The sequence below is a fragment of the Anser cygnoides genome, chromosome 16, assembly GCF_040182565.1.
Source record: "Anser cygnoides isolate HZ-2024a breed goose chromosome 16, Taihu_goose_T2T_genome, whole genome shotgun sequence".
Lineage (NCBI taxonomy): Eukaryota > Metazoa > Chordata > Aves > Anseriformes > Anatidae > Anser > Anser cygnoides.
Genome location: NC_089888.1, coordinates 710588 through 723943, shown reverse-complemented (window position 1 = coordinate 723943; position 13356 = coordinate 710588). Strand labels below are relative to the sequence as shown.

The 13356-nt window shown below is 65.4% G+C and overlaps 1 protein-coding gene across 1 annotated transcript; it reads left to right on the top strand.

The window, feature by feature from the left end:
• Positions 1-272: 272 nt before the first annotated feature.
• Positions 273-12806, top strand: KIAA1755 (KIAA1755 ortholog). The gene is given in 15 exon segments (XM_048050662.2): positions 273-418; positions 3620-3817; positions 4247-4519; positions 4521-5547; positions 5643-5795; positions 6356-6479; positions 6874-6967; positions 7794-7880; positions 8363-8479; positions 8804-8902; positions 8998-9146; positions 10103-10241; positions 10515-10637; positions 11095-11286; positions 11363-12806. Coding segments are annotated over 15 exon segments (3750 nt in total). The 5' UTR covers positions 273-415; the 3' UTR covers positions 12335-12806.
• The last annotated feature ends 550 nt before the right edge of the window (positions 12807-13356 follow it).

The following is a 13356-nucleotide window of genomic DNA, read 5'->3' as shown; positions in this document are numbered from 1 at the left end:
CTTCCCTCCCCTCTCCTCCGCTCCCCTCCCTCTCCTCCCCTCCGCCCTCCCCTCCCCTCCCCCGCCAGCGGGGCTCGCTCTTTTTCTTCTTCTTTTCTTTCGTTCTGTTTTTTTTTCCCACATTGACGCGGCCGCTGGGAGGGAGCCTGCCCGGCCGGCGGCCCGGGCGCGCCGATGGGGCCGGGGGTGGCGGCAGCCCCGCAGCGCCCGCGGGGCACCGGGACCTCGTCGCGGGGCACCGGGACCTCGTCGAGGGAGTCGAGGAGCACCAGCCGGGGAGAAGCCGCAGCGGAGCGGCGGAGCGCGGCGGGCCAGCCGCGGGCAATAAGGCAGCGCTCGGGCCCCGAGGAAGGAAGAGGGAAGGGACAGTTGTTGCCGCGGTCTCCCCCGGGCCCTCTGCCACTTCCCATTAAGCATGGTAATGCCTTCTGCTTTCCTATCCTTTACGCTGCCGCTGCCCCGAGCACCTGCTGCCCGCGCCCCGCGCGCCCGAGCACGAGGCTGGCACCGAGCGCGGAGGCGTCGGGTGGCAGCGGGCTCGGGGCGAGGCGTGCGCGGGGCCCGAGGGCTTCAACGTCCCTGCAAAGCTTGGGGTGCACCAAGCGGGTGCCGCTGCCCGAGCCGTGCCGGCCTCGCGGGCACAGGGACGTGCGGCGCATCCCCCCCGGGCCGTCCGTCCGTCCGTCGCCGCAGCCGCACGCGCCGTTGCCTCGGGCTCCCGGGCGATGCTGCGTTGAGCGCCGGCCTCCGGCTCCTCCGTGCCGGGGCTGTGGGTGAGCGTTTGCGTCCTGCCCTGCCAAGCTCGCTGATGGGGAGCTGCGGAAGAGGGAGAGGAGCTGTTGTTCACTGCCGGCCCGAGCGTTCAAAGCTCGCTCCCTCCTGAGCTGGGGAGAGGAGAGGGAGCGGAGTCACCCTGTGGCGTTGGGTGTGAGTTAAACAACTTCCCTGCACCAAAACACCAAAGCCCGGCTCGCCGTGTTGGTATAAACCACTTCTGGAAAATATGGGTATTTGGGGAGAAATATCAATCTCTATTTAACAGCACTTTGGCTTATTAAAATGGAAATAGCTTTGCAAATGTAAATCTCCTTATGCTCCCTCACGCCTTTTGTTTCATTCCTGCACTCCCTTGCAGCTGGTGGAGGGAAGTGGGCTAATTGGTTCCTTTTTGATTTCTAATCACTCCCTGGCCAGGCTCGCCTCAGCCTCTCGCACGAACACAAAGCTGCTGCGCCGTGTTTACCCCAAAAACCTCTCGCGGTGATGAAGTGCTTTGTGACACTTAACAAAAACATTTCTAGGCGTTCGAGGCCAAAATATCCCTCAGCGCAACCCGGGCTGTGTCTGGTGCCTCCATCAGTCAATACTTTTCTCCTGGCTTTGGCCGACACCGTCCCTGCTGCTTTAGGAAGTTCTGTGCGTTTTTATTCCATTGGCAGGAAAGTGGCTCTGTTTATTCAGTGGATCCGTCCCGTAGCAATCCACCTTGCGGCTGGGTTTTGATGAGGGCGATGAGATTGCCCCCCCTGGCAGCAGGGCTGTCCCCGCTCTGACGCCCCACTTTCCCCTGGCTGCGCGTCCACCAGTGCCCCCCAGTCTCCACGGGCTCGGCACCTTCCCCGCAGCGAGTGGCAGCCAGGCAGGATGGGGAGGGCAGCGTGGGGTCTCGGGGGACGGCATTGGGGTGTCAGCGGGTTTGGGACAGGGCTGCTGGCAGCGTGCACGCCCTCACCCCTCCGGACCGCAGCCTGCACCCCCCACCCCTCAGAGACCCCCCTGCGGCTGCGGGGGGAACGGCCGGGCTGGGGGCTGCCCGTGGCATGGAGCAGCCCCGTGGCTCAGCGGGACCAGGCTTCTCTTTCTGATTTCTTTTGCTTTTTCATCAGTGCCAAATGAGCTTGGCCAGGGAGAGTCTGGTTTGGTTTCAGAAGAGCTGGTTTTGGGACGTGCCAGGGCTGTGCAGGGCTGGCCCATCCCCCGCCCCGCTCTGCGCCGCCACGCCGGGACGGGAAGGAGCCGAGCTCGGGGTGTTGGGGCAGGAGGCCCCCTGGCCGAGGTCCCCCAGGAAGGGATGTCATGCAGGCAGACCAAGCGTGAGAAAAGCGGCGTTGAATGGCACGCGTGAGGGGAAATCCGCAGGGAGCGCACGTGCAGACCAGGCAGTGAGCAGGGCCTCGCTTTCCTCCCTCTCTGCCCAGGCCCCGCAGCTCCTCCTTCCAGGCCCGACGGCGGCAGATTTCTGGGTACAGACACAGAAAATGTCAAGAAGAATTAACCAAAGTGTGACTGCAAAGTGCTTTAGCTAAAGCACATTAAAGCTAATTAAGCTGCATTAACCAAGGCCACGTTCTCTCTGGGCGGGCTCCCAGACCCGCCATCGGCTGCCCGAAGCACGTTCCCACCTCCAGCTCGTACCTGGCACCCCTGAGCACGCCTTGCTCTGTGCACTGCGGGGCCAAGGGTGAGCTGCAGCTGGCCAGGGAGGGGATCTGCCCTGCTGCCAGCCACCGGGAAAGATGCTGGTTCTGGGGGCACCAGGATCCCTTCACCCTTACACCTGGAGCCCAGCCCCAGGTCAGGGGCTCAGCTTCGCCATCGGCTGTGCCTGATGCCAGAGCCTGGGTAGCTGGGCTGGGCAGGGCCACACGCGGCACTGGACACACAGAAGGAGCAGGGGAAGCGTCCAGAGGAAGAGGGCAGAGGGCAGAGGGCAGGCCCCCCCCAAACAGGCTGGCCGACCCCTATCCCGCACAGAAAGGCACAGCTCGCCCACCCGCCGGCCAGGATCGAGCCCCCACCAGCCTTGTCTTGGTGCTTCTTGGAGCCTCTCCGGCAGAAATACCCCCAAACGAGCTGGTGACATCGACATCTCTGTCACCCTTGCTCACTGGCACGGCGTTCTTTTGTGCAGCCATGTTTATACTCACCCTTGCGCTCTCTGTGGTGCAGCTGAGATTTAATATGAACGCTCTGAATGCTTCCTTCCATGTACCATTGCATCCGTGAGCTCTGTGTAACTACTGTCTTCTGCAAAGCCGGGAGAGCAAACTCAGGCGATCTTATGCACGGCACAAAACCCGGCGTTCTTGACCCAGTCTGGAAGTCTTTGGCAGGATGGGGCTCTGACCCAGCAGAGCACTTCCCAGAAAACACTCAGTGATTAACTTTGAGTTCATCGTATCCAACAACGGGTCTGAACCGAAACACTCCATCCATCTTCAGATGTTTGTCCTTTCTCCATCTCCCTCCGGCCGCTGCATTCCTACAAGTTGCTGAGCGCGGCATATCTCCGGGGCTCAGCTTAACCCCTCGGCTGCTGTGCGGCCGGCTGTCTGAGCAGGGCAGCGGGCTGCGCTCGGGGCTTCTCTCAGGCTCATTAAACCACAGCCAAACCCAGCGAGCTCCAGGATCTGGACCCGCCGTGCTTGTGCCCCCAGCTCCGTGGTGCTCTGTGCGCTCTGTGCCCGCTTTCCCCAGCTCCCAGCACAGGAAGGGTTTGAGCCTCAAGCTCAGCCGCGCTGCAGGTGGATGTGGCATGGGATGGTGGCACAGGCTCCGAGGGGTGACAGCATCCCGCCCCGGGGCCGCTCTCCCCACCAGCGACATTTTCCTCCCGCAGGACGCGCAGTCCCTGGACGCGGCGGTGCAGGGCGCCCTCCGTGCCCTCTACCCGCCCTTCGAAGCCACGGCCCCGACGGTGCTGGGCCAGGTCTTCCGCCTGCTGGAGACCAGCTACCGCGGGGACGGGCTCTGCTGCCTGCTCGAGTTCCTCATCCCAGCCAAGCGCCTCTTCGAGCACGTGCGGCAGGCGGCCTGTGTAAGCTCGCGCACCACCCCACGCCTCGCTTCCATGGCCAGTTTTGCCCTCATGCATGATGCCCTGCGGGGCCGGGCCCTACCCCGAGCTGTGCCTCCCTGTCTGCACATCCCCATCCCTGCCCCTGTGCCCTCCCCACAGAGCGGGCGCTGTGGTGTGCCTGGCACGGACCCCAGCACGCACCGTCCCCCTGACACTGGAAGGTGGCCCTCCTGCGCTGCCTCGCCCCATTAGCGTGGGGGGAGCGCGCAGCACCCCCGGGAACGGCCACAGGCTGAGCATTGACGGGTGGGCTCCGCTCAGGGACATCCTGGTGGGTCTGTGGGTTCTTCAGTCTCCATCCCGGGAAGAGCACGCGGGGCCCAGCTGGGAGGGCATGGGAGCAGGCGGAGGCTCTTGCTGATGCCCTGTGTTCTTCCTCCCTCCCAGGCTCCCTACTTTAACTGCATCTTTCTCCATGAAGGCTGGCCCTTGTGTCTGCACGAGAAAGTGGTCGTCCACCTCGCGCCGCTCAACCCCCTCCTGCTGCGCTCCGGGGACTTCTACCTGCAAGCGGAGCCGTGCGAGGAGCACTCGGCGCGCATCACCGTCAAGCACCTCTCGCAGGACCTGCGCAGCGTGGAGGAGACGCCCATCCCCGAGGCCACCTACGCGCTGCTCTTCACCAACGAGTGGCTGGAGGAAATTAATTGCGACCATGCCGGGCCCCCCCCTGCACACCTGCCTGGTGGCCACTGAGAATGGCATCGCCCCGCTGCCGTGGAGCAAGATCGCCACGCCAGAGTTCATTGACAAGCCCAAGGCTGGATCCGACACCGTGCCCATGGGTGCCCCAGATGGCCCAGCTCCTGAGCCTGCAGCAGCAATCACACCCGTGTCCCGCGGCACGGCAGGCACCCCCGAGCCCTACAGCAACATCCCAGGCACCATCCCAGGCTGCAAGGACGCCTCCTGGAAGTCAAACCAGGGGAGATATCCGGGGCTGATCAAGGTGGACCAAGCTGGTTCGCGGCATACGCCAGCTGCGCTGGCTGTGCCCAGTCTCCAGGAGATCGTCAGCCAGAACCTGGAGGGGGAGTACGTGGACCTGCTGGACCTCTCCCAGGAGAAGCTGGACCTCCTGGCCAGGTCCCTGCCGCCCGCCCACCCAGTGGGGCAGGGGGCTGCGGCGGTGCTGCCCTGGGCGAACGGAGGCCCAGGGGTGGGCTCCTGGCCCCGTGTGGGGGGGCCGAGCTCGCAGGAGGGTCCCTGCAGCCCATGCCAGAAGAGGAGGCTGAGCGGGGAGCCGGGGCTGCACGGCCCACGGTGCCGCCACCGCGACTCCTACCTGGCCGCCCTGCAGAACCCGGTGAGCTTCGGCCCCGGGCTGATGGCAGCCATCCTGGAGGAGCCGGACAGCCCCGTGCCCCCTGCTGCCCCATGTAAGACCCCCGCACCAAGTGGCAGCAGGGCTGGCCACCCCAGCAGCCCCCCGCTGCTCGCCCACCGCCCCCGCGGGGCCAGTCCAGGGGTGACAGGGGGGGAGGCGGCAGGGCCGGGCAGCCCCCGGCTCCCCCCGGCCCCTGCTCGCTCAGAGGCAGCAGGCTCTGGCCACAAGTTCTCCTTCCTGAAGGGCCCGCGGCTGGGGACAGCACCCGGGGACGGCTCCGCCAGCCAGCACGAAGGGGGCTGGAAGAAGGTGTCAGCCATTTACTCGCCCAGGATGGGCAGAGCCAAGCCAGCTGGGAAAGGTGACGACCGAGCGGGACGGAGGGCTGCACAGAGGGGTCGCATCTCATCGCCCCACTGCACTTTGCCAGCTCCTCTCCTCTCTTCCCATGGGCAGGTACGGACGCGGCGGCTACAGCCCCCATGGAGGACCGGCCCCTGCAGAGCATGGGCAGCCAGAACGGCCCCTCGGTGCCCCGGAGCCGGCAGCCACCAGCCTGGCAGGAGCTGCACGCCGGGCTCCTGCGCTCCGGCATCATCTGCCTGCCAGGTACCGCCAGCCACGGGGGCTGGAGGGGACTTTCTGCTGGAGAGGGGGTCTGGAGGGAGGTCTCAGGGCTTTGCTAGAGTCCAGAAAGCCCCCAGGTGGAAAATTTCCTTTCAGCTGGGAAAAAAAAAATAAAAATTAAAAAGACGTTAAAAAGGCAGTCTGCTCTGAGCAGCTGACACTGTGCTCAGCTGCACGGAGCCCTCCCACACCATTCCTCAGAAATGAAGCTTTTCAGCTTTTAGCTGCCAAATGCTAAATGTTTGGATTCTTCCTTTTCCCAAGAGCTGGAATAGGTTTTGCTCTGGCAAAACCGTCTTTTTTTTTTTTTTAAGGAAAACCATCCCCAGCTGCTCGGCCCTGGAAATGCCAGGGCTGGTGCTGGTGCGAGAGCCCTCGCGGGCCGGCACGGCTCTCGCTGCCCCTGCTGAAGGGCTGGGGGGGAGCTGGAGCCAGGCAGCCACCGCGCCGGCTGCGGGAGCCCCTTGGTGCTGGCCGGGCAGAGCTGTCTCGGTGTGGGCTGTGCACCACGGAGGGGGTCACTCACCCGCCTTCCCCCGCAGGTGGCACGGACAAGCTGGGCAGGGCCCTCCTGCAGGTGACCACCAGCGGCAGCGCCTGGGGGGCCGCCTGGTGCTCTGCTGCTGAGCTGGCGAGGCTCCTCCTCTGCCTCTGCTCCCTCCCCAGGTAAGGGCCGGGCGGACCTGGTGGGACCCTCCTGGTTGCTTCCTGGCTCGGGGGCTGCAGCAGCCCCAGGAGCCAGCCGGGACGGGTGCCCTGTGTCCTGCATGCTCTGCTTTGGGCACATCCTGCACACTCATCACCGTGTCCTCAGTCCCCACCGCAGTCACCCTGGGGCAGGGGTGAGGACCCTGTGTCCCTGCTGCACTGCCCTGTGTCCCCGTCCCGCACTGCCCCGGGCTGGGGCTCAGCCGCAGGGATGAGGCCACGGCCCCCGTGCTGCTGTTCCTCCGGGGGGATGTGCTGCCCTGTCTTCCAGTGGGTCTAGTCCGAGGGGAACACCCACTGCCGACCAACAGAATTTGCCCCCTTGTCACTGTGCTTTATTTCCCTGGGCTAGGAAGGATGCGAAGGACAGCGGGCTGACAGCCGTGGTGGACGCCAGGAGGCAGCCGCCCTCCCCGGCTCTGTTCTCTGCTCTCCGCTCCGTCCAGGTACATGGGGCCGAGCGCTCGGTGGCAGGTAAATGCTGGGAGGCCCTGTCCCACGGCGGCCGAGGTGCCAGCCCTCCTATGATGGGATCCTGAGAGCCACATCCAGACCCTCCAGCTCAGAGCAGCTTTGCTGGCAGCCCGTCCCCGGGGTGCCCGAGGCCGTGCTTTTGTCTCACTCACAGATTTTTACCTGTAAGCACCATGGTGCGGGCTTACTGGGGCAGATCTCAGCTGCCTGCTGCTGCATCACAATATATTTATCTAGAAAAAACCACATCTCTCTTGCTGCTTTCTCCCCAACAGACATTCTCATCTCCTGCCAGGCTGGCAACACTTAAACAACCGCCCCTTTGTTCCCAAAGTTGCCGTTAAGCCTCTAATTTCTGGGCACGTCCACAGCAGCGCGGACAGTCCCCGACCACGACAGAGCCCCCTGCTCCCAAAGAGAGCCCACGCCAGGCACTTGCGTCTCTGTGGCCCCAGAAATGCCAGCCCCGCTGCCGCGGCCGTTCAGGACCAAAGGTCCCTCCTCAGCCCTGGCAGGATCCATCCTCTGTGCCCGCACAGAGAAGCATCGCTGGTGCTAGGGAGGGACTTGCTGGCTGGTTCCTTTCCATGGGTCCTTTCTGCCGGGGAAGCTGCCGTGCTGGCTGGGGACAGGGCCGTGCCCTGAGCAGTTGGTTGCCATTCCACGTGCCAGCGAGCCCGGGAGCCTTTTCCTTTGTTTCCCCATGGCTTCAGCAGACCTGGGCCCTGGCATCGCCACGGGCAGCCCGCGGGCAGCGCGCTGGGGTTTGCCCCGGGTGACTCTTCCCTGCCTCCGCAGAGCGTCTCGCCTGGCTGCATCCACAGCGTGCTGCTGCTGGCCGACAAGGAGCTGGGTGCCCACCGCGAGAGGCTGCCCGGCATGCAGGTGAGGGCCACCCGTCCCCATCCCGTCCCTGTCCCCTCCTCAGGGTCCCCCTGCTTGGGGACCCCAGGCAGGTCCCCACCGCACCGGGGCTGCTGCCCTCGGGTCTGCCGGGCAGCGCTAGCAGGTGCTTCCCCAGTCACTGCCACTGGCCGGACACAGGTGTCAGGATAGTAAATCTAAGCTTGTCAGGGCTTATTCTTCTCCTAGTGCTGCTCTGCTTAATTAATATAATGTGAAATATTAATGAGCTTGATTACCTAGCATGGCTGTCGTGGCAGATTATTGCAGTCCTGGTGATCTCCCGCGCATCCAAACGCGGCGGAGCTGCAGGGAGATGCAGCCGGAGCTGCTGCTCGGCGTGCTCAGCCCCGCGGGAGCACCGAGCTCATGGCTTCGGCCTCCAGCTCCGTGCTGTCCCTGGGGATTCTCAGGGGAAGGACCCAGCATGGTCCTGCGGCGCTCACGAGCTTCCTGCCCCGCAGGTGGAGACCCTGACGTCGTTGAAGGCCCTGGGCCGCTACGTCGACAGCTCCCAGGTGACAGCGGAGCTGGACGGCACCTTCCCCTACTGCCACGGCGAGTGGGTTCAGTTCTTCCAGGTGTCTGTGATCACGCCGTCAGCTGTCTCCTCACCTTCCCGCGGTGCCCCTCTGTCCCCGAGGCTCAAAGCACGGAGCAGCTTTTGTGCCTCACGGGCATCCCCAGGAAAGCAATAGGAAAGCTTGCTTTTGGCTTCGCACCCACATCCACCCCCACTCCCTTCCTCACTGGCCTTCATGCAGTGTCCCCAAAATATTCCCCACTGGCCTGGTAGTGCCGGTCCTCCTCCTTCTGCACCTCCTCCTCCTCCCTGCAGCCTCTGCTCCTGTCCCACCACCCGTGCAGCCGCCCGGCCCCGCTCACCCCGGTGCTTCCCCCCGCAGAAGCTGCATCCCTTCGCGGCCAGCCTCAGGCGGGCGTCGGAGCTGCTGCAGAGCTGCATCCAGGAGCTGCGGAGCGCCGATGGCCTGGCGGGGACGCAGGTACCGGGGCTGTCCCCATCCCTCTTCCCTCATGGCACAGCCCCGAGCTGCCCATCCCGAGGCCCCCGCTGAGGCCCGTGTCCGTCCCTTGGCAGGATGCGGCCACGTGCATCGGGCGGCACCAGGAGCTGATGCGCAGGGTGCTGAGCGACCCGCAGCTGGTCCTCCTGCAGCGCGAGGGGGGGGCCGTGCTGGCGCGGCTGCGGAGGGAGGCCGCCCGGCTCAGCACCTCGCCCCACGTCAGGTAGGAGCGGGGCGGTTGCGATGGCGAGGGGGGGGACTGGGACCCGCGGCCGGCAGAGCCACCTCTCTGGGGACAGCCCGGGCCCCACCAGCACCAGCATCTTCCCAGCGCGTCCCAGCGCTGGCTCCGTGCCCGCTCCTGCCCCGCAACCTCCCTGCAGCCTGCAGCCGGACGGCACTTTGCAGGATTTCCGCCGTCATCCCACGGCCGTGGGACCGGGCTCTGGGCTGTTCGACGCCGCCTGCAGCGAGCCCCGCGGGCTGGCCTCAGACAAAGCCGCTAGATGGGGCCAGGCCCCGGCGATGCCGCACGTGTCGGCGGTGCCGCACACATGCAGCGGTGCCGTGTCCAGGAATGCTGGGCTCGCTCGGCGGCGCACGCACGCCTGCAGCACTGATCCCACTGCTGCCCCCTGCTCCCTTCCCTCGGCTGGGCCGGGCAGCCCCGCAGCAAACCCCGTCCCATGGCCTGATGCCGTCAGCCCCGCTCGCCCCGCGGGACGGGGAGCTCAGGACACGGCAGTGCCCTGCGTGCTCCCCTGCGGCACGCGTGGTGATGGGGCTGGCACGTGCTGCCCGCTGCCCAGTGCGCCCCCAGCCTGGGAATGCCTTTGTGCGGGTCCCACACGTCACGGGTGGGCTGTGAGGGGGCTTAGGGTCAGGGTGAGGAGGCAGCTTGCCCGGCTCCTGCTGCGGGCACCCACTGGGCTCCCACCAGCCGCACGTGCTGCGTCGCTGCCCGGCTGCTCCGCAGGTGCCGGCTGCCCAGGGCAGTGCAGGCAAAGGCTCCTGCCCAGCGAGAGCTGCCTCGGCCAGAGGCTTTGGGAGGCACGGAGCAGCCGAGGAGCCAGAGCTGTGCCTGGGGCACCCAGCCCTGCACCCTGCCACGGGGCAGAGGCAGCACCACCGCCCCCCACCCACCAACAGCCCCATCTCCCCGTCTCCCCCCTCAATCAGGGCCAGCATGGAGGCAGCCGAGGGGCTGTACAACCAGCTGGAGGAGGAGGTTCACGACCTGGTGTCGCAGTCCAACAGCTGCCTGGAGCGCCTGGAGTTCCTCCGAAAGGTCCGGGAGCTGGAGGCCGAGTTCGGCAAGGTGAGCGGAGCAGCCCCAGGAGCTGGCCGGAGCCAGAGCCCCCCCAGGCACAGCACATTAGAGCTGTCCAGCCGGGGGAATGCCACAGAGACATTTTCACGTTTCCTCAGTTTGATGATGAAGGAAGTGCAGATAATAACAGGATTGCCTGAGCTTTGATTTTAATTGCGGGGCTGCCGCGCATAACCAGTCTGAGAGCCGGGTGGTGCAGGGAAGGAAAGGGAGGTGCCGGGGGGGCCGGTCCCGCCTGACCCCCGCCCGTCTCCCCTGCAGCTCGGGTGCTGGCTGGACGGGGAGGGAGCGGCGCGGCTGCAGGAGATGGGTGCTGAGGAGTGGAGCCCCGACAGCTTCGAGAAGTCCTTCGAGCGCTTCAACGAGTTCCTCTGTCAGGCCACAGTATGTTCGGAGGGGGTTTCCATAGCACCTATCCATGGATCATTGCTACCAACAGCGCTGGTACCTGGCCCAGGTGCTCTGCCTGGCACTTGGCAGAAATTGGAACGTGCAATATTAGAAGTGTTCAAACATCATTGCAAAGTTTGATACACTGAGCCCACGTCCTCCCACTTTTGCCAGCCCCTTTGCGGCCTCGCTGCCCTGGGGGTGCTGCCCGCTGCTCCCTGCTGCGGGTTGGGCTGAGGCTGCTGTTCCTGAACCCCGAAATCCCTCCTTCACAGCCCCCTCCCCTGCAGGGCCACGCTGCAGAGCCCACAAGTGCATCTGACAGTGATGTGGTGACAGATTTGTTCCTCGCAATCTCACCCTGAGCGGCCAGGTCCCGGGCAGCAGGTCAGCGCCATGCTGCGAGCGGGCACCGTGCTTCCTTCCTTCCTTCCTTCCTACCACCCCGCAGGCTCAGTACCGGCACGGCCTGGCTTTGTGTCAGGAAGCAGCTGAGGTCCAGGATTCGGTGTTCCCCGAGGCAGACCCCTTCCAGGTGGCTGCAGCCCTTTTCCAGACGAAGCTGGTGAGCTTCTACAGGCACGTGGAGCGGCGGCAGGCAGAGCTGGAGATGCTGCGCGAGCTCTGCAGGTTCTCCAGCAAGGTGGGTGCATGGCTCCTCTCAGGGACCAGGCGTGGGTGGGCAGCAGAACACCGGCAGCTCTCGTCTTGTTTCCTAGATCACGTGGCTGAACGTGAGCTGCAGGCAGTGCTCAGCACGGGTGAAGCATGGGGGGAGCCCAGCAGGGTGCCCGGAAGCTCTGCAGTGCCTGGAGAGCTCCTTCCAGAAGCTGTCGGTGGAGTTCTCCATGGAGAAGCTGCAGGAGATGCAGGCGCAGGTGCGCAGGATGCAGAGCAGCAGCGGGCTGGGAGCCTGGACCGAGGCGTGGCACAAGTACCAGGAGACCCGGCAGATCCTCGAGGAGATGCTGGCAGAGCTGCGGGAGGCCTGGGGAGCACAGGCTGACGGGCAGGGGGGCGCCCCCGGCTCCTCGGGGTCTGCAGCCCCAGCCCACCCAGCAGCTCCCAGCCCTGAGCGAGCCGCGGCCGAGGGAGCGGCGCAGGACTCGGGGCAGCCCACGGTCAGCAGCGCTCCTAGCCCTGCTGTGGGCACGGAGCCAGGTGAAGCCACCTGCTCAGTGCCAAAATCCCCGCAGCCACACTGCGAGGGGGTGCAGGAGGGCGAGCACGCATCGCGGTGCCGTGGGGCGGCCGGCGGCTCCCTCCCAAAATGCGACAGCAGAGCCCGGCAGGGGACTGGAGGAAACCCGTCCCAGGAGCTCAGCCCACCCCGTCAGGCGCATCCCTCCACGTCTCCTCCCCAGGCGGGTTTTCTGGGTGCTGCCCGCTTGTGTCCCCCCCTTCCAAGCAAGACCCTGGGGCGTGGGGCGGTGGCAGCCCCCAGCACGCGAGGCCAGACGGCGGCTCAGAGGGCGGACACCACCCAGTACTTCCAGGTCTCCAGCCACAGCAGTTTCTCCTCTGAAGACTCAGACTCACAGACCTCCACCGAGGAAGCCCCAGCGGCGAGCCTGGCTGTGCCCCGGGACCTGCCGAGCCCCCGGCTGCCCAGCGCCTCTGAAAAGCCCCCCCAGATTGTTTACCTGGAAAACCACTGCACCGCGGGGCTGGGTAAAGCAAACGCCAAGTAAAAGCGGCCCCTTTCCGTCCGGGCTGTCTCTGCCCGGCTGTGGATATCTCGATCCCTGACTGGGGCGTCCCCTGCTTGGAGCTGGGGCACCGGGGCCCGCTGCCCAACACTGAGTCTCAGATTCCTTCAATTTTTTTCAGCCTTTCAGCATTTAACACTCACCCCTCTGTGAAACAGCAGTAACCTGATTTACCAGAACTCACAAGGTTAATCAATAATCCTCTAGGTGTGTAGCAATCATCATGTAAAGTGCATTTATCCGTGTACGGGCCGGGTTTGCATCACGCCAGCAGCCCAGGTGCCCAGCAGCCGTGCCGGGGCACTGCGGGGGGCCCGTGCCCAGAGCTGCCGTGCAACCCCCCCATGTGCCACTGCTGCAGCCCCGTCCCAGCGACGACAACGGGCACTTCGTTTGCGGGCGTTCGTTAACATGCGACTAACTTCATTAATAGCAATAAACCTGCGGAGCAGTGCCCAGAGTGGTCGTTGTGGAGCACGTTGGGAAGCTGCACCCCACTGCTAGCCAGGCCGCTCACCCGAGCTCCCCACCACGAAACCCAGGGTGCCGGTGCCCTGCAGCAGCTTGCAGAAGAGCCCTCTCCCTTTTTTTAGGGGTTAAGAGGAATGCCTCTGCCTGCAGCCTCGGCCCCGTCCCACCCGCTCCCCTGGTACGTGGGAGAGGTTGGTGTCATCCTGCTCAGCGGCCCCTTGCTGGGAGCGTGCTGCCCAAAGCCCCGGGGACCTGGCGGGGCCGGGCGCGACCCATTCCATCACCATCCCCGTCGGCCCTCGGGATCCCGTCCTCAGCTGCACGGCTCGCGTCTCGCCCGCTGAGACGCCCTGCTGCGGGTGAGAGCGGGCAGGGACGGGCTGTCTGGGACGGCGACCCGCTGCCCGCCCCCCGGCAGCCGCGCCATGAGCTAATCGGGAGCCGTCTGACAAAATGCGCTATTTCGCGTCGCAGACAAACACTGCCCTACTCCCAGCCGTCATGCGGGCACGGCTCGCAGTCCCACGCGGTGC